At 46.3% G+C, this 21570-nt stretch overlaps 1 protein-coding gene across 2 annotated transcripts in view; it reads right to left on the reverse strand.

The window, feature by feature from the left end:
* EFCAB7 (EF-hand calcium binding domain 7) overlaps positions 1-21570 on the reverse strand; it is a 112918-nt gene that overhangs the window by 9730 nt on the left and 81618 nt on the right. The window contains exons 9-10 of one of the 2 annotated variants that reach the window (XM_077450560.1): positions 17261-17418; positions 5210-5343 (exon numbers count right to left, since the gene is read on the reverse strand). In XM_077450560.1, the coding sequence (XP_077306686.1) occupies positions 5210-5343; positions 17261-17418 (292 nt within the window). Of the gene's footprint in view, positions 1-5209; positions 5344-17260; positions 17422-21570 lie in introns of both variants that reach the window. The other variant, XM_077450559.1, reaches the window with a different exon arrangement.

A 21570-nucleotide genomic window follows, 5' to 3' on the forward strand; every position in this document is an offset into this window, starting at 1 on the left:
TGATCACCCGCTCAGTTGTAACCTTCAGCTCTGCTGCTCTCCCACTCAGTAGTAACCACCAGTTCTGTTGATCCCCCGCTCAGTAGTAACCAAAAGCTCTGCTGATCCTCGCTCAGTAGTAACCTCCAGCTCTGCTGATCTCCTGCTCAGTTGTAACCTTCAGCTCTGCTGCTCTCCCACTCAGTAGTAACCACCAGTTCTGTTGATCCCCCGCTCAGTAGTAACCAAAAGCTCTGCTGATCTCCCACTCAGTAGTAACCGCCAGCTCTGTTGATTCCCCGCTCAGTAGTAACCGCCAGCTCTGCTGGTCCTCTGGTTTGCTGATCCTCCTCTCTTTCTTGTGCCAGCTCACCTCCCGCTATATTGCTACGCACCACTTGTGACATTGCTAGTTTCTCCTGCTATGGGTCCTCAACTCTGCTGATCCTCTGCCCCTCAATCCTTTCTCTCCGGTTCCCACTCACCTTCCGCTATAGCGTGTCACCTGCTAGTTGCTCGTCTCTGGTCCAGACCCCACTCACCTTCCTGCAGCTGCACACCAAATGTGACGTCTGCACCAGACACTTCCAGAATATATACAAATGAACTGGGAGTGACTGCGGATGACGCCTTTCCGGTTCGCTTGTTGGTTTACCAGTGCATCCTGGGATATCTCATTTCTGCAATACTGCCAAAAACAAAGCAAAGCTAAAGCTGAATAAAAGCCTCTCAGAAGCTGCAGGTGCTGTAAGCGAGCTTCTGTGAAGACTTTGGAGACGCTTTGAGGCACCTAGAAAGTGACATGGGGTGTAATCTGTGCAGTGAAGTAAAGCAAATGCAACATATAAACAGGACTGTTAGCTTTATTTAGTGACAGTTGCTTTAATTGGCATTCAGAGCGCTTTAAAAAAAGCATGTCCAATGCCACATTTTGAAGCAAGTGTAAACAAGCCCTTAAAGTGGTTGTAAACCCTTACAAACCACTATGACCTACAGGTAAGACTAGATTAATGCTTACCTGTAGGTGCAAGAAATATCTCCTAAACCTACACGGTTTAGGAGATATTTACAAAAAGACAGTCACCGCAGTCTACGGCGCATGCACTGTAGACAGCGGCGCGCAGGTGCACTGAGTGTGCTGCTGCTAACAGGGATATGCCGTTAGCGGCGGCTCCCGTGCGCATGCGCGGGAGTGACGTCATCGCTGCTCCGGCACTGTGAGTGGCCGGAGCAGCGATACCCGGAATAAGATGGGCGCTCTGTACTACAGGGGACAGCGGCGACATCGCTGGCTCCTGTGTCAGGTAAGTGAGACATAATGGGCTACTATGCGATGCATAGTAGCCCATTATGCTTTACCTTTACAGGGAGACAAAGAAAAAGTAAATCCATCAGGGTTTACTTCCTCTTTAAAGGGGACCTTCACCCCAAACCTGAAGTGCCTCCTATCCTCCACTTCCCCTCACCCCCTGATTTTCAAACGTTTTCTTTTCGGGAGTGTACTTTTGTAAGCACTTTATAGCCAGACCATCATATTTAACGCTACACTTTATACACCAATTTATCTGTTTGTTGTGTTAGCTGCTCGACTTCACCCATTTGATACCTTTTAGGCAGCGCAGTGTTCTTTGGATTGGATACCAGTACCAATACTAAGCATTTGCTCAAGTATTTGTACTCGTGTAAATGCTCCGATACTGAAACCGATACCTTCAAGTCTGAAGACTGTAATCGCCACCTTTAAACCCAGTTCACATATTTGCGTTTTGAACCACTTCCGATTTGCATGACACGTGAATCTGCAGCCTTTTCAATGGAGCCAATCCACATATGTGGGCCGGCCGCAGTGCGCTTTTAAAAAGAGTCCAGTATGATTTTAAGCACGGTTCAGGTGTGATTTCCATTGTCATATACTTTGACAATTCGCACCTGAACTGCTGAAAAAAGTTGCAGCGGAGGGGGCTGAAATCTCACTGTTAAAACCGGACTGCACATATGTGAACCTGGTCCTATGGAGAGAAACTGTCACATGACACTAAAAATAGGTGTCAGTGTGTACTGAGAAAAAATATCGGTATTTGTAATCAGTCTTAAAAAAACGGTCATCGGAGATTGGAGTCACTGTACTTCTAGGGACTCCAGCATTGAGGTTTCACTGCTTACAGGGACTCCAGGATTGAGGCCTCCATGCAAAGGTATAAAAAAAAAAAAGGGATTAGTGTGCATGTAAGGCAGAGATTTCCTGATTTGTTTTTTTTATATCTTTGCATAGAGGCCTCAATCCTGGAGTCCCTGTAAGCAGTGAAACCTCAATGCTGGAGTCCCTAGAAGTACAGTGACTCCAATCTCCGAGTTCCTGTTAACCAAGAAGCCTCAATCCCAGAGTTCCTATTGTGAATCCTGGAAGTCCCTGCATGCACAAAGACTTCTAACACAGAGTCCTTGCAAGCAATAAGATCTCAATCCCAGACTTACATCAATCACAGAGACCTTCATTTTGAAGTCCATGAAAACACAGGTACCTCAAAACTGGAGCCCCTATAAGCAAAAAAAAACCTCAGAAGTCCCTGCAAGCACAGAGACTTCAATCCCACAGTCCTTACGAGCACAGACACCTAAATCTCGGCACAGAGACCTTAATCCCAGGGTTCCTGCAACCATGGAGACCTCAATCCCAGATTCCCTACAAGCACAGAATCCTGGAGTCCCTATCAGCACAGAGACCTAAATCCTGGAGCTGCTGCCAGCACAGAAACCTCAATCCCAGAGTCCCTGCAAACTCTGAGATATTAAAACATTACTAAAGGCAATTATTTTTGGTAATTAAAATAATAAACATGTTATACTCACCTGTTTTGTGCAATTGTTTTGCACAGAGAATCCCCGAACCTCCTCTTCCCTGGCTGGAGCTGTCTGATCCTCCTCTTCTATATGTGCCCACAGAGCAAGCGCTTGTTATTGAGGCAGGCATTGTGGGCTCGCTCCCAAGCTAGGCGGTGTGCGTCTAAAGACACACATAGCGAGCTGCCCCCAGCTCTGTCCTCACTGGATTTGATTAAAAAAAACAAAAAACAAAAGCAGGTATAAATGTTAAAAAAAGGGTAGGCTCGATGGACCACTTGGTCTATTTCTGCCGTCACTTTTCCATGTGTTTATAACAGCAGGAGAGAAAGAGAGCAGTGCTGCCACTCTCTGGGCACAGTGCTGGATTGAGAATTGGGCTCAGGTAAGTATTTAGAGGGGTCTAGAAGAGCAAGTCGTGGAAGGTTTTTTTCTCAGCGCAGAAAATGCATTAAGGCAAAAAACCTTTAGCCTTTAGAACCACTTTAAACCAAGAGTTTTATGAAGCATGGAGCCCTCAATCCTCGAGTCTCTGTAAGCACAGAGGCCTTAAACCTGGAGTTCCTGGAAGCAGAGAGACCTCAATCTTGGAGTCCTTGCAAGCACATAGACCTCAATCCTAGAGTCCTTGGAGTCCTTATAAAAAAATACCTCAATTCTGCAGTCCTGCAATTACAGAGACCTCACTCCTGGATTCCCTGCAAGGAAAGAGACCTTAAACCCAGAGTTCCTGGAAGCAGGGAGACCTCAATCTTGGAGTCCATGCAAGCACAGAGGCCCAATTTATGGAATCCCTACAAGCATTGAGACCTCAATCCTGGAGACCCTGCAAGCACAGAGACCCTAAACTCAGAGATCCTAGAAGCAGGGAGATCTTAATCCTGGAGTCCTTGCAAGCACAGATACCTGATTTCTGGAGTCCCTACAAGCATAGAGACATCAATCCTGGAGTACCTGAAAGCACAGGGACCTCAATCCTGGAATCCCTGCAAGCACAGAGACCTCAATCCTGGAATCCCTGCAAGCACAGAGACCTCAATCCTGGAATCCCTGCAAGCACAGAGACCTCAATCCTGGAATCCCTGCAAGCACAGAGACCTCAATCCTGGAATCCCTGCAAGCACAGAGACCTCAATCCTGGAATCCCTGCAAGCATAGAGACCTCAATCCTGGAGTCCTTGCACAAGCACATAGACCTTAATCCTGGAGTCCTTGCACAAGCACAGAGACCTCAATCCTGGAGTCCTTGCACAAGCACATAGACCTCAATCCTGGAGTCCTTGCACAAGCACATAGACCTCAATCCTGGAGTCCTTGCACAAGCACATAGACCTCAATCCTGGAGTCCTTGCACAAGCACATAGACCTCAATCCTGGAGTCCTTGCACAAGCACATAGACCTCAATCCTGGAGTCCTTGCACAAGCACATAGACCTCAATCCTGGAGTCCTTGCACAAGCACATAGACCTCAATCCTGGAGTCCTTGCACAAGCACAGAGACCTCAATTCTGGAGTCCTTGCACAAGCACAGAGACCTAATTTCTGGAGTCCTTGCACAAACACATAGACCTCATTTCTGGACTCCTTGCAAGCACAGAGACTCTAAACCCAGAGTTGCTACAAGCATAAAGACCTCAATCCTGGAGTCCTTTCAAGCACAGAGACCAAATTTCTGGAGTCCCTACAAACAGAGACCTAAATGCTGGAGTCCCTGTAACCACAGAGATGTGAACTCGCAACAAAACGTTGAGTTATTCAATACTCCGTCACCTACCAAAACCTAAAATATATTCCCTGAGTAAATAGATCCTTTAAAAATGAATAAGCTACACTGTCTTATGAGCTACGAACTATGTCAAGTCAGCACTGCTTAGCCAGGGTATCTCCTGTACATCTTCAATCAGAAAAGTCTGTTGCGACTTTCATCTTGTTATTTTCTTGTCTATGATGAGAAGCTGGATGAATAGTGAAGTAAATGATGTTAAGTTTTTCCCTCTGCCGTTCGAGGAAGAAGGTGCGATGATAGCGGGTGATATTAAGGTCACATTGTAATAAATGTTGGAAGCGCCTGGCCTTTATGCCAAAAGCTTTTTTTCTCCAACATCTTGCTGAAAGGTTAAAAGAAAAGTAATTCAATTCTAATGCATTCTTAATAGAAAACCATAAAAATGCAAATGTTTTGCTCAGAATTAGTGGACGTTTTACAGCCTGTAATATACCATGTATTATCGGGAAGATAGTGCTACGTATTTAAATCTGTTCTAGATTATCTCTCAATAACACACTTTTTTCCGTTAAACAACTGTATTAAGTGACTCCATTAATACAAAAGAGACAACTCTTGGCAAGGTGAATAAAACACAAACACCGAAGGCAACGGGGACGCACCTTTGCAAACCTCCCAGGCGTCATCGTCGCATTTCTCACCGCTGGTTCGCATCTCAAAGAAATTATATTCCTCCAGGCTGAGAGAGCCATTGCCGTCTAAATCAATGATGTCAAACATGTCGGACAGAGCAGATCTGGAAAAAAGGAAGAGGAAGAATATTGTAATGTGTAGCAAGCTCCTTGGTTTATAACTTTAAAATACAACTCCTATACGATCGGCCGGTGGCACTTCCTTTAAATTTTATTGTGCGAATGTCAGATGCTAACATTAGAGTGCCTTATTTTCAAAGCCATCAAGTTAAAGAGAACCTGTACTGTGGAAGCTGTGCCAAAAAAAAGGCAGGCAGAGGGCAAAGGACTAGTCACCAGTATTGCCTAGAGGCTCCCTGCAGGTGATCATTTCCTCAGTACTGACTGACCATGTATTTTTCTGCATTGTATCTCTGTTTGAAGGCAGCCATATTGGTATAAGAAGGCTTTGCGTCCTCATTTTAGAGCTGCCTCTCTGATGACTCGTGGGGCGATGATGAAAAAGAAGCAGGAGATGTGGAGGAAACACAGTTTCAAAGACTGGATGAAACAGAAGCAGAGGGATCCTTGCACTGCATGTAATGAGGTACGGCTTTCACTCCAGTAAGGAGAACAATGAACACAGAGATTTGGAGAGACTAGCAGTCAGACAGCTATACCTTAGATCAGTGGTCGCCAACCTTTTGGACCTCACGGACCACTAAATTCCCTAAATCCAGTGGACCACTAACAAGAATTTTACATGCCTTATACACACAATGCTCTGGCTCTCTGCCCCCTCCCCCCGCCAAAGGAGCCCATTAAAGTGGTTGTAAACCCTTTACAACCACTTTATACTACAGGCAAGCCGATAATTAGGCTTACTTGTAACTACACTGGATATCTCATAAACCTGCATGGTTTAGGAGATAACCCTGTATTTGTATGTGCTGAGGTCACCGGCACATGCACACTTAAGCAAACTGAAGCAATGGCATGTGCGTGCCGTTGCTTCAGTTGTACTGTGCCGTTATCGGTGGCTCCCGCGCGCATGCGCAGGAGTGACGTCGGCGCACCTCCAGCCAATCACAACGCCGGCACCACAATACCTGGAAGTAACCCCCCCCCCCCCGAGGAGATGTTGGCGAACGAAGAGCACTGCGGGGGCTTCGATCTCAGGTAAGTCATAATGAGCTAGTATGCTATGCATACTAGCTCATTATGTCTGTCTTGCAGGTTGTTTTTTTCAGGATTTTTTTAAAAGGGTTTACAACCACTTTAAGTTGTTTTTCAAGATAGCCAACACATACTGATGCTAAATATATTATGTTAAAAATGATCTGGGTGTATTGACTTTAAAGTGGAACTTTACCCATAACCCCTTGATAAAAAACGATGTTCTTTAGCAAGGAACATGCATTTGACATGAATAATTACACTACTGACATTAGTGTGTGCTGTAAATTGCCTCCAGCATTGCTCCTGTTTCTTCTTGCAGCAGTAACTTATAATGTGGAACTAAACCCATCGATTTAACAGTTTCAAAAAACAGTTACATTCCTGGAATACCAGGATTGCTAACTGTCACATTGGTTGTGCTCTCAACCAAGCTGTCAAATCATCAAATGGCTGGTGTCATAACTGATCACATGTGCAGCACCATGGCAGTTGCAGATCAAACAGAAGCAGCTACCTTGGCTGTAAAGGATAGGAGGTTTTAATTCTGCTTTATGGCTGTCAGCAGATCGGCCTCTACAATTTAGCAGTGCCTAAAAATGGAGAGCAACTGAGTATGTGCACAGAGCAGGCTGAGACAGTGTATTACTGGAATTTACACAGTATAGACACTTTTTCTTATTATTTTACAAAGCTATGCCTGCAAAAGGGGCCGGCCTGAAGGGATCTAGCAGGAATTAATTTTCTGACTAAAGTTCTACTTTAATGACTTCTAGTTATGAAAGGGTTAAAGTGGAACCCCAGCTTCTCAGTGCAGCACAGGCAGTTCTCTTCAGGGCAGAATGACCTGTGATCCCAACCTATTGTTTCCATGCCCCAGTAGGAAGGCTTTTGATCACACGGGTTGGGCTGACAGTACTGCAAATCATTATATGAGCGCCGTTCAGTCCTGGAAGAATGCCCCCCCCCCCCATCACTACTGGAAGGAGAGGAGAGAGTGCAATTGATATCATTGCCAAGTGAGATGACTGAAGGAAAAAAGTAGGTATTGGGGTATAAAAGTACTGCGGTGGGGGTTTTGGGGATGCGGGTGACAGAGTAACTTAACTAGAGTTCCGCTTTAAGAGCTGGTTAACACCATGCCCCCCACCCGAACTGCACAGGAACTCGCTGTGCGCTCCTGTGTGATTCAAATGCAGTTCTGTGCAGTACAATTCCAGCCCATTCATTTTGAATGGGCTAAAATCACACCATGCTGCACCAAAAGTAGTGCATGCACGACTTTTAGAAGTGCACTGCAAACGGATCGCATGTTACTTTTGTACCATGCGATTCGGTGTGGGCAAAAGCACTGCATTTGCGGCCTGCTTTTGAGGTGTCATTACCTTATTATTGACACCTGCTGCAGATCGCAAATGGAGTGCCTTTTCTTTTCAATATGTTTTAATTTGTTTTAAAGAAAGGTACAAATACAGTTTTAAAATCGATGCTCAAAAGCGGAGCAATCAGTATATCAACAAAAGAGTGATCATAACAAGAATGGTACAAACAACAAGGTGGCACGGTCAACAATTGGTCAATATAGCAAAACAGTGAAGGAGATTGCGGCCATAAGGCCTGGACTGATTGATTGATTGGCCTGGATGACTAACATGGCACCAGTCTAGTAATGAAGGGTTAGGTTCCATTAGGAAGAGAAATAAGTAGAAAAGAGAAAGGAAACGAGGAGGGGAGAAGGAGGGCAGGAGCAGGAGGGGGGAGAAGGAGGAAAGGGGCTGGAGAAGGGGAGGGTGTGATGCAGGGAGTGTCCACTGGGAGGCCACTGTCAGGCTCACTAAGGAAATCGTTGGATGTCGGTATGCGAGCCATGGGCTCCAAATTTTAAGAAATTTGGTGTGAGTAGTAGTAAGAATACTAGTCAACTGCTCATTAATAAAAATGCCATCCAGGCGAGATTCAACTTCTGAAAAATGGGTGAATTGCTTCCTCCACACCTTAGTGATTGTAAATTTAGAAGCTAGCAGAACAAAGTGGGTCAACTGGAATGGACATTTAGTAATGTTCAGGGGTTTAAAATGGAGGAGGGCCAGCCAAAGGCCCTTCGTAAGCGGCGTTCCAAGTAGTGAACACAACAGCGAGAAGACCCTGGACCAGAAGAGGCCCAGCATAGGGCAGGTCCACCAAATATGAAAGACATCACCAGGTACCTGGCATCCTCGGAAGCATAGGCCTGAGTATCCAGGGACAATGTGGGCTAGTCTGGAAGGGACCATGTACCAGCTGGTCATCATTTTATGGGTGGATTCCAGGGTAGTAACATGGATAGCGCAGAAAGCAGTGGAGAACCAAACGGCCTGCTATTCCAAAGCAGACCTGTGGGCCTTCAAATCTTTTTCCCACCAAGTCGCATAGGCATGAGCTGTTGGCTTGGGTAATGGGTTAAGCTGGGAGCATACAAAGGAGATAAGCTTATAAGCCGGTGGGGTGCGGTAGCGGGTATGTTCAAAGCAGGGCCGTCTTTAAAATTGATTGGGCCCTGGGCAAAAATTTTCTTAGGGCCCCCCTCCCCCCATGCAATTTCGCTCTCCACCTTCTCTGAGACATGCAATAAATAGCAGCTAGACTTAAAATCAGTTTACTGTATCAGATCAGGCAGTGATTGCAATTGGTTGCCAGAGGTTACAGCATATCATTACTGCTTACTGACTGGTTGCTAGAGGTTACAGCACTCCTTAGGCTCACTGATTAGTTGCTAGAGGTTACAGCACATGATTTCTGCTTGTTGATTGGCTGCTAGAGATTACTGTACAGTAATACTGCTCACTGGTTGCTATAGGTTACAGCACATCATCTCCTCACTGCAGGGGGCCATGATATACATATGAATGCTGCCTTTATTTACATATCAATTCCATTTGCCTCAGCTATTTACATATGCATGTAACTGATATTTACATATGAATGACGGTTATTTACATGTAAACACAGGGTCTGAAGGTGAGTCATCTGTACACAACAATAGGGCAGAGCTGGGCAGCATTAGTAGCAGCACTTCGTACTGGGATATCAGGACACAGCACAGGACTAAAACCTCAATGGACAAGGGAATGTAAACTGGGATAGTTGGCAAGTATGAGGCAGCTGCTTTGGGCCCCACAACAATGACAGGGCCCAGGACTGCTGCCCCTTTTGCCCTGCCTTAAAGATGGCCCTGGTTCAAAGATAGTAAGCAATGTGGAAAGATCTTCATCTGGAATGAGACCAGCGATCCAGTGCCTAATCGACAAATATTGGAAGAGTTCAGTCGCTGGAGCTTTGAAATGCTCTTTGATGGTTTGACTTAAGAGAATTGAGCCCTTCTCCAAAAAGAAAAGTCAATATTAAATCTGTGTGTGGTCCACCAGCAAAAGGAGATAGAAGAGTTGAGACCTGGCGGAAAGAGGGGGTTGCCCATAAGAGGAAGCAAAGGGAGATACGGAGAAAGTAAACCGCTGGAGTATTTAATACCATCCCAAACTCGTAGTGTGTTTCATGAGAGGGCTCAATGTAGGGGGACATAGAGATGGGGGCATCCACGGTAGGGATTGTATGTTGGAGTGCATTTTCAATGTGGTGTAAATGTGGGGGCAGGCCCTTTGTGCAGCTTTGTGCATGTGCGAGCAGGCAGTCCCATTCAAGTCTATTGGAAGAGAGCAGCTGTATAGACACATTCGCTGCTCCCAATTTAACATATGTGTGGGTGCGTGCATGTCCCTGAATGCAGACAGTGTGAGTTCGGGGACATGCATTCACATCCAAGCAGGTGTCAAAATGGGAGCAGCGGCTATGTTGGTGCAGCCGCTGTGTCCCAACAGACATGAATGAGACTGCCTGCCGGCGGGATGCACAAAACACAGTGCGGGCAAGCATGGCCCTTTGCACAGACGTTTGCTTAATATGCCCTTGTGAATGAGGCCTATGTGCTGATACAAATTTTACGATGATTTGAATTTTCCTCATGATGTTGGAATCTTTGTTAAAGCGGGATTCCACCCTAAAGTGGAACCTCCGCTGATCGGAACCCCCCCCCCCCCCCCGTTGTCACAATTGACACCTTTCAGGGGGGAGGGGGGTGGAGATACCTGTCGAAGACAGGTATTTTCACCCACTTCCGGGCATAGACTCCCACGGGAGTCTACGCCATTTCCTGCCCTGTCGTGCTGTCTGCTGGGACACACACGGGTCCCAGTGACAGCGCGGAGATTTCCTATTGCGCGGCGCAGCTCGCGCATGCGCAGTAGGGAACTGGGAAGTGAAGCCGATTCACTTTACTTCCTGATTCCCTCACCTCGAATGGTGGCGGCAGCAGCCGAGGCCCGAGCGGTCGATCCGGCATCGCTGGAACCCGGGACAGGTGAGTGTCCATTTATTAAAAGTCAGCAGCTGTAGTATTTATAGCTGCTGGCTTTTAATATTTTTTTTTTGGGCGGAATCCCTCTTTAAATTGGAGGATAATTTGTTCCACCCATGGTCCATTATGAAGGAGCACCTGGAACAATGTTGGCAACCTACCAAATTGATATTTATTGACAACACCCAAAATTTACTGGCACATCCAAGTATTTACTGCCATTTCCAAAAGTTACAAAGTTACAATTTTAACTGCAAATTTCAGTATTTAAACTACAAACAAGTACAATATGCAATTAACAATGTGATTTAAGGTCGATATAGTGCATCTGGAAAGTCTTCACTTTTTCCACATTTTCTCATGTTGTGGCCTTATTCCAAAATGGATTAAATTCATTATTTTCCTTAAAATTCTGTAAACAATACCCCATAATGACAACGTGATAGAAGTTTGACATTTTTTGCAAATTTATATACCGTATATACTCGAGTATAGGCCGACCCGAGTATAAGCCGAGGCCCCCAATTTACCCCCAAAAAACTGGAAAACTTATTGACTCGTGTATAAGCCGAGGGTGAGACATGGCTGTCCATCCCTGTGTGTCCGTCCATCCCTGTGTGTGTGTCCGTCCATCCATCCCTGTGTGTGTGTCCATCCATCCATCCATCACTGTGTGTGTATCCATCCATCCATCCATCCCTGTGTGTGTGTGTGTGTGTGTGTGTGTGTGTGTGTATCCATCCATCCATCCATCCATCCCTGTGTGTGTGTGTGTGTGTGTGTGTGTGTATCCATCCATCCATCCATCCATCCCTGTGTGTGTGTGTGTGTGTGTGTGTGTGTATCCATCCATCCATCCATCCATCCATCCCTGTGTGTGTGTGTGTGTGTGTGTGTGTGTGTGTGTGTGTGTGTCCGTGCAGCCTTGTGTGTGTGTCCAGCCTACCTGTGTCCCAAGCCTCCGTCCCGAGCCGCCGTCGTCCCGAGCCTCCTCCGTCCCGTGCCGTGCCTCCTCCGTCCCGTGCCTCCTCCGTCCCGTGCCGTGCCTCCTCCGTCCCGTGTCTCCTCCGTCCCGTGCCGTGCCTCCTCCGTCCCGTGCCTCCTCCGTCCCGTGCCGATGGATCGCCGCTCTTCTCGGCGGCCATTCTACAATTCAAAATTCCGCCTCCGCCTGTGATAGGCGGAACACTCAATTTCCCAGCAGCCTGTGTTCCGCCTATCACGGACATCCTCTCATACTCGTCCGTAGTATGAGAATGAGCGGATGTCCGTGATAGGCGGAACACTGACTGCTGGGAAATTCAGTGTTCCGCCTATCACAGGCGGAGGCGGAGAAGGAGGCGCGGCTTTTGAAAATTAATGTCCGCCGTCTGTCTGCTCGATACGCTGATCGAGCAGTCAGACAGCGGCGACTCGAGTATAAGCCGAGGGGGCACTTTCAGCCTCAAAAAAGAGGCTGAAAATCTCGGCTTATACTCGAGTATATACGGTAAAAAAAAAAAAATCCCATGTACATAGGTATTTGCTTAATACTTTGTTTGGTGAAGCACCTTTACAGCCTTAAGTCTATTTGAGTATGATTCTACAAGCTCGGCACATCTATTTTTGGGCAGTTTCTCCCAGTCTTCTTTGCAGGACCTCTCAAGCTCCATCAGGTTGGACAGGAAGTGTCGGTGCACAGCCATCTTCAGATGTCTCCAGAGATGTTCAATCGGGTTGAAGTCTGGGCTCTGGCTGGGCCACTCAAGGACATTCACAGAGTTGTCCCGTAGCCACTACTTTGTTATCTTGGCTGTGTGCTTAGGGTCGTTGTTCTGTTGGAAGCTGAACTTTTGCCCCAGTCTGAGGTCCAGAGTGCTCTGGAGCAGGTTTTCATCATGGATGTCTCTGTACATTGCTGCATTCATTTTTCCTTCGATCCTGACTAGTCTCCCAGTTCCTGCTGCCAAAAAACATCCCCACAGCATGATGCTGCCACCACCATGCTTCACTGTAGGGATGGTATTGGCTAGGTAATGAGCGGTGCCTGGTTTCCTTCAGACATGATGCTTACCATTCAGGCCAAAGAATTTAATATTTGTTTCATCAGACCAGAGGATTTTGTTTCTCATGGTCTGAGAGACCTTCAGGTGCCTTTTGGCAAACTCCAGGTGGGCTGTCATGTGCCTTTTACTGAGGAGTGGCTTCCGTCTGGCCGCTCTACCATACAGGCCTGATTGGTGGAGTGCTGCAGAGATGATTGTTCTTCTGGAAGGTTCTCCTCTCTCCACAGAGAAATGCTGGAGCTCCGTCAGAGTGACCATCAGGTTCTTGGTCACCTCCCTGACTAAGGCCCTTCTCCCCGATCGCTCAGTTTGGCCAGGCGGCCCCTCTAGGAAGAGTCCTGGTGGTTCCAAACTTCTTCCATATACAGATGATGGAGGCCACTGTGCTCATTGGGACCTTCAATGCTGCAGAAATTTTTCTGTACCCTTCCCCAGATCTGTGCCTCCATACAATCCTGTCTCCGAGGTCTACTGACAATTCCTTGGATTTCATGGCTTGGTTTGTGCTCTGACATGTACGGTTAACTGTGGGACCTTATATAGACAGGTGTGTGCCTTTCCAGATCATGTCCAATCAACTGAATTTACCACAGGTGGTCTCCTATCAAGTTGTAGAAACATCTTAAAGTAGTTGTGAAGGCAGAAGGTTTTTTATCTTAATCTATTCTATGCATTAAGATAAAAAAAACCTGTGTGTAGCACCCCTGTAATTACTTCCTGAGCCCCATGTCTCTCCAGCGATGTCCACCATCCCCTCAGCCATCAAAGACACTCCTCTTGATTGGCTGAGACAGAGCAGCGGTGCCACTGGCTCCCGCGGCTGTCAATCAAAGTCAGTCAGGCAATCACGGGAGAGAGGGGGTGGGGCGGGGAGAGAGGGGGCGGGGGCGGGGCCTGGTCGGGGCTCCGTGTCTGAATGGATACACAGAGCTCTGACTCAGCTTGGGTGCCCCCTGTAGCAAGCTGCTGGCTGAGGGACACTCAAAGGAGGGAGGGGCTAGGAGCAGCAAAGAGGGACCCGAGAAGAGGAGGATCTGGGCTGCTCTGCACAGAAGAGGTAAGTATAACGTGTTATTTAACTGGTTCCCGACCAGTGCACGCCGATGTACGTCGGCAGAATGGCACGAGCAGGCAAATGGGCGTGCCTGTACGTCCCTTTAAATTTGCCGCCCTGCCATCGGCGTGCTCGCTGCTGGTCGGGACCCCCGTGAGTCCGGTCGTGGGTCCCGCGGACTCGATCGCTGCGGGCATGCCCGCGATCGTCTCACGGGGCGGCTGAATGAGGAAATGCCGTTGTAAACAGCATCTCCCCTTTCTGCCTAGCAACTAGTGACGCTGATCTCTGCTCCATGTGATTGGAGCAGAGATCAGTGTTCACTAAATTAAAGCCCAACCCCCAACAGTTAGTAACACGCCCCTAGGAACACTTAACCCCTACACTGCCACCCACTGGTTAACCCCTTCACTGCCAGTGTCATTTACACAGTAATCAGTGCATTTATAAAGCAGTGATTGCTGTATAAATGACAATGGTCCCAAAAATGTGTCAAAAATGTCCGATGTGTCCGCCATAATGTCGCAGCCACAAAAAAAAAAACGCTGATTGCCACCATTACTAGTAAAAAAAAAAATTATTAATAAAAATGCCATAATCATCTATATTCTGGCAAAGGTAACTCCTAACTCAGTCCCGTATCCATATGGCCAAGCCACGGCTTCCAAATAGTATCAAATAGGGATGAGCTCAGTGTTCAACTCGAACATCGGCCGCTCGTCTGTTCGGCGAATTCAGAACTTTGTGGATCGTTCGCACCAAATTCGTGTGGCACAAATGGCCCACAATGCACTACGCCATCGCAGTGTATTGCTGGCTCATGATTGGCCAAGCATGCACTATGACCCCACATGCTTGGCCAATCACATTGCCGTGTGGCCAATTATAGCTCAGGTGGTTTAGTACATGCCCCACACTATATAAGGCCGCCAGCTTGGCGGCCTTGTGTAGTTTGTTCCGGCGTTTAGGGAAAGCGCAAGATAGGCAGGGACAGTGTTCTTTTCTCAGGCATCTGCAGGAGTTAGTGGGTGGTGTGCGCCTCCAGCACAGTATACACCTGTATCTACCCTTTTTTGCTGGTGTTCTCTAATACAGGCATCTGCAGGAGTTAGTGGGTGTTGTGTGCCTCCAAGCACAGCACAGTATACACCTGTATCTACCCTTTATTGCTGGTGTTCTCTAATACAGGCATCTGCAGGAGTTAAAGTGGGTGCTGTGTGCCTCCAGCACAGTATACACCTGAAGATACCCCTTATTGCTGGTGTTGTCTGTTGCATATCTTGCTTATTAGCCTTTAAAATTAGCACTTTTGATTTCGAACGTTCGAGTCCCATAGACTTTAATAGGGTTCTAAAGTTCGTACAAATTTTGTGTCCGTTCGAAGGTTCTGGTGCGAACCGAACCGGGGGGGTGTTCGGCTCATCCCTAGTATCAAACCTCTTAGATAAGTTCCTCATAAAGAAAACATGCCTCTCATAGGAGATGGATCTATTCACATGCACACAGGGGCCGCCGGTAATGGCGCGACAGCTGAAGCAATGGCACGAACGAGACGTTTCTTCGGTGCGCATGTGCCGATGACATCAGCACATGCTGATACAGAGGATATAGGCGATATCCACGGTAGCTACATGTAAACCTTATTATCGGCTTACCTGTTGTGAAAAGTGGTTGTAAAGGGTTTACAACCACTTTAACCACTTGCCGACCTCTGATAAATGTCCTAACTTTGAAGAGCAATATCGTTATGGCAGCAGCTAGCTGCCATAACCCCGGTATCCTCTTCTTTGGCCGGCGGTCCGCTTTCCAATAAGAGTGGTTTCTGCGGCGGAGTCACCGCGTAAGCCCCCGCCACTTACCGGAGCCATTGGCAGCGGCGGAGGTGATCGCATGTTACCCCTTGCTGGGTATGGAGACGAGCGAGGGGAAGATGGCCCCCACCCGTCTCCATAACGTTGCAGGCCCATTTTTTCTTTTTCCTTTTTTTTAATTATTGCATTTTAGTGTAAATGTGAGATCTGAGATCTTTTTGACTCCAAATCTCATATTTAAGAGGTCCTGTCATGCTTTTTTTCTATTACAAGGGATGTTTAGTAATAGTAATAGGAATAAAAGTGAGACCATTTTCTTTTTTGAAAAAAGTGTAAAAATAAAAACTAAAAAAGGTAAAATAATTAAGATTTTTTTTTTTTTTTTAACGCAATCCGCCGAGCTCTTGTGCAGAAGCAAACGCATACACGAGTAGCGCCCGCAGATGAAAATGGTCGTCAAACCACACATGTGAGGTATCGCTACGATTGGTAGAGCCAGAGCAATAATTCTAGACCTAGACCTCCTCTGTAACTGAAAACATGCAACCTGTAGAATTTTTTAAACGTCACCGATGAAGATTTTTAAGAGTAAAAGTTTGTCGCCATTCTACGAGCGGGCGCAATTTTGAAGTGTGACGTGTTGGGTATTAATTTACAGGGCATTACATTATCTTTCACAATATAAAAAAAAAAAAAATGGGCTAACTTTAACGCTGTCTTATTATTTAATTCAAAAATACAATGTGACAGAAAGTATTCCAATGACCGCCATTCTATTCTCTAGGGTGTTAGAAAAAAAATTTATAATGTTTGGGGGGTTCTACGTAATTTTCTAGCAAAAAAAACGTTTTTAACTTGTAAACAACAAATCTCAAAAAGAGGCTTGGTCCTTAAAGTGGGGTGCCCCCTAAAAAAAAAAAAAATGTAAAAGTCAGCAGCTTTTAATAATGGGACACTTACCTGTCCCAGGGTCCAGCGATGCGGGGGAACGAAGCCCCCCCCTTGTTCCCCACTCCGCTCGCGGCGCCGGCATTCTTACTGTGGGCACCTGGCTGTGGCTTCACAGCTGGGCACCCACTGCGCATGCGCGAGCGGCGCCGGGCACCGTGATAAGCCGCACAGTCATCTGGGACACGTGACAGGTCCCAAATGACTGTGCGGTGCGAGGGCAAGTGATGTCACCAGCCCGGGCATTGCAGAAGGCAGACTACGAGGGACCCCCTAGCAACAGGCATTTAGAGATGAGTAAAAAATGATTTTTTTCCAATTATTATTATTTATTTTTTTTTATGAATTTTCAGCTATTTTTTTTTTTTGGGTGGCAACACCACTTCAAGTGGTTAAGCTTGCTAATTATTATAATTTTTTTTTCTGCCAACCTTTTCCTGTCACTGGCATTTACTGGCAGGGGAAAAGTGTCAGTTTTTTACTGACCGCCAGTTGAAATACTGACGGTTGGCAACACTCACCTGGAAACAATGAAAATCTGCAGCATTGGGCAGAAAGTTTTCCAGCGCTGTGAACGGTGATCACATACAAAACATAAAAAGGTTCAGAGAGACTTACTTGAACTCCGGAGTGAGAACTAAATCTTCCTTGTCATTTCTGTAAACTAGTTTGGCCTCTTTCACAATTAGTTTTTTCTTTTTACTCAATTTGCAGCCTGTTGTGAATGGTATAAGTGTGTAAGAGCCGACTCCGAGCTCGCCCTTCCAAACAAAGGCCTGCTGGCAGAGAAACAAGATATCAGATATACTGACCGACACAGACCTACACACTGGTCTCATTTTAAAAGCTGAAATCCAGGAAGATATAAAAGACACAAATGAATTTAGCTCTGTAATCAATAAATGTATTTTATTTAAAGAGGAAGTAAACCCTCTTTGTATTGTATTTGTATTGGGAAGAGGAATTGGGGGGTTTGTGTTAGAAAAGGTCATATGATAGAGGAGGGAAGGGATTTGTGCTAGGAGAGGATTTTTTTCTGGGTGGGGGGAGGGGGATTTGTGCTTGGAGGGCAAATTTGAGGGGTAGAGGATTTGTGCTAGGAGGGCAAAATTGAGGGGTAGAGGATTTGTGCTAGGAGGGCAAAATTGAGGGGTAGAGGATTTGTGCTAGGGGGGCAAAATTGAGGGGTAGAGGATTTGTGCTAGGAGGAGTAATTTGTTTTTTTTTGGAGGGGGGGGGGCATTAGTGGAGAGAGTGTATTTGAACTGGGAGGGGGGATGGGGGCAAAGATTTACCGTATATACTCGAGTATAAGCCGAGATTTTCAGCCTCTTTTTTGAGGCTGAAAGTGCCCCCTCGGCTTATACTCGAGTCGCCGCTGTCTGACTGCTCGATCAGCGTATCGAGCAGACAGACGGCGGACATTAATTTTCAAAAGCCGCGCCTCCTTCTCCGCCTCCGCCTGTGATAGGCGGAACACTGAATTTCCCAGCAGTCAGTGTTCCGCCTATCACGGACATCCGCTCATTCTCATACTACGGACGAGTATGAGAGGATGTCCGTGATAGGCGGAACACAGGCTGCTGGGAAATTGAGTGTTCCGCCTATCACAGGCGGAGGCGGAATTTTGAATTGTAGAATGGCCGCCGAGAAGAGCGGCGATCCATCGGCACGGGACGGAGGAGGCACGGGACGGAGGAGGCACGGCACGGGACGGAGGAGACACGGGACGGAGGAGGCACGGCACGGGACGGAGGAGGCACGGGACGGAGGAGGCACGGCACGGGACGGAGGAGGCTCGGGACGACGGCGGCTCGGGACGGAGGCTTGGGACACAGGTAGGCTGGACACACACACAAGGCTGCACGGACACACACACACACACACACACACACACACACACAGGGATGGATGGATGGATGGATACACACACACACACACACACACAGGGATGGATGGATGGATGGATGGATACACACACACACAGGGATGGATGGATACACACACACACACACACACAGGGATGGATGGATGGATGGATACACACACAGTGATGGATGGATGGATGGACACACACACAGGGATGGATGGACGGACACACACACAGGGATGGACGGACACACAGGGATGGACAGCCATGTCTCACCCTCGGCTTATACACGAGTCAATAAGTTTTCCAGTTTTTTGGGCGTAAATTGGGGGCCTCGGCTTATACTCGGGTCGGCCTATACTCGAGTATATACGGTATTTGGGAGGGGATTTGTACTGGGGGGAGGGGGGAATTTATACTGGGGGGGGTAAGCATGTAGATTAGTGCTCAATTTTGTTTGGGGGGGGGGATTTCTGCTGACACATAATGCTCATACATCTTGGAGGGAGTGCAGTTTGGTGCATTCGCCCTGGGCTCTAAATGACCTTGTCCCAGCACTGGTTCCTGGACTTACAGAATTCTATTTTTTCTCAGTGCAAATAAACTGACCACACCTAAATGCAGGTAAATGCTCAGTGTGAATGGCACCATGAAAAAATATTGGCATGCCTTATGTGCATTTAGTAATGTCCACTAAACACATAAATGTAGGATTGCCGCTGCTGTGTGAATGCAGCCTAAAGTCTTTAGACTAAATTATGTACCAATAAACCCCATGAATGAAGGCAGAAAAGAAGCTGTTAAAAGTTAAAGTTAAAGAATAACATGCAGTAAGGGAGATTAGCTGCAATGAGAATACAGCAGTAAAATGTGGACCCTTTGAAAACTTCTATTTCCTCCCTTTTTTGGTCCGTTAAAGCTAAACTTCAGCTGGGAGGAATACAATATCATTATCAAGGTGCTTCCTAACTGGTAATGAGCTTGGGCATGCCCAGATCCATCCAAGCAAGCCCACCAGGAAGGTGTCACTGTACTGGGCCAGTCATCTGCGCTGGCTCATTCCTTGCCCCCACAGCCCCATATTTACAATGGGCACGTATACATGCAGCTGCGGTGTGGGGAACGCCTCGGCTACTTAAGATTGGTCCAGTACAGCGACAGCTTCCTGGTGGGCTTGCTTGGGTGGATTAAGTCTAGGATCCAAACATTAAAAAAGGAGAGCATAGTCGGACATTGTATGAAGCATAACTGCAAAATAATTATGCAAAGACATGTTTGACGATTCCTCATCCATATACAAAAATTTAAAGTAAATGACATAGCATTGGTAACGAGAGTATCAACTTGATGTCTTATATTTCATATATATATACGCCAAACATATCGTTTTGCATTGTGGGCACAAAGTTGGATTTTGGTTTCATCTGACCAGAGCACCTTCTTCCACATGTTTGGTGTGTCTCCCAGGTGGCTTGTGGCAAACTTTAGACGAGATTTTTATGGATATCTTTGAGAAATGTCTTTCTTCTTGCCACTCTTCCATAAAGGCCAGATTTGTGCAGTGTACGACTGATTGTTGTCCTATGGACAGACTCTCCCACCTCAGCTGTAGTTCTCTGCAGTTCATCCAGAGTGATCATGGGCCTCTTGGCTGCATCTCTGATCAGTCTTCTCCTTGTCTGAGCTGAAAGTTTAGAGGGACGGCCAGGTCTTGGTAGATTTGCAGTGGTCTGATACTCCTTCCATTTCAAAATGATCGCTTGCACAGTGCTCCTTGGGATGTTTAAAGCTTGGGAAATCTTTTTGTATCCAAATCCGGCTTTAACCACTATCAGACCGGACCATTTTGCTGGTCAATGACCAGAGGTCTTTTTACAATTTGGCACTGCACTGCTTTAACTGGTAATTGCGCGGTCATGCAATGTTGTACCCAAACAAAATTTGCGTCCTTTTTTTCCCACAAATAGAGCTTTCATTTAAAAGGTATTTGACTGACTCTGCGATTTTAATTTTTTGCGATATAAACGTAAAAAGACCGCAAATTTTGAAAAAAAATGATATTTTCTACTTCTACTTTGTTATTAGAAAAATCCAATAAACTCAATTTTAGTCATACATTTAGGCCAAAATGTATTTTTGGTAAAAAAAAAGTCAATAATTGTATATTTATTGGTTTGCGCAAAAGTTGTCACATCTACAAACTAAGGTACGTTTTCTGGAATTTACGCAGCTTTTAGTTTATGACTGCCTATCTCATTTCTTGAGGTGCTAAAATGGCAGGGCAGTACAAGACCCCCCCCCCCAAATGACCCCATTTTGGAAAGTAGATACCCTAAGGAAATTGATGAGGCATGTTGAGCCCATTGAATATTTTATTTTTTTGCCTCAAGCGATTGAATAATGACAAAAAAAAATTTTTTATTTATTTTTTACACAAAGTTGTCACTAAATGATATATTGCTCACACATGCCATGGTTATATGTGGAATTGTACCCCAAAATACATTCTGCTGCTTCTCCTGAGTACGGGGATACCACATGTGGTCGACTTTTTGGAAGCCTAGCCGCGTACGGGGCCCCGAAAGCCAAGCACCGCCTTCAGGATTTCTAAGGGCATACATTTGTAATTTCACTCCTCACTACCTATCACAGTTTTGAATGCCATAAAATGCCAAGATGGCACAAAACCCCCACAAATGACCCCATTTTAGAAAGTAGACACCCCAAGCTATTTGCTGAGAGGCATGTTGAGTCCATGGAATATTTTATATTTTGCCACAAGTTGCGGGAAAATTACAAACTTTTTTTTTCTTTTCACAAAATTGTCACTAAATGATATATTGCTCACACATGCCATGGGCATATGTGAAATGACACCCCAAAATAAGTTCTGCTGCTTCTCCTGAGTACGGGGATACCACATATGTGGGACTTTTTGGGAGCCTAGCCGCGTACGGGGCCCCGAAAACCAAGCACCGCCTTCAGGCTTTCTAAGGGCGTAAATTTTTGACTTCACTCCTCACTACCTATTACAGTTTTGAAGGCCATAAAATGCCAA

The sequence above is a fragment of the Lithobates pipiens genome, unplaced genomic scaffold, assembly GCF_037356315.1.
Source record: "Lithobates pipiens isolate NorthernLeopardFrog02 unplaced genomic scaffold, aLitPip1_a1.2 Scaffold_23, whole genome shotgun sequence".
Taxonomy (NCBI): Eukaryota; Metazoa; Chordata; class Amphibia; order Anura; family Ranidae; genus Lithobates; species Lithobates pipiens.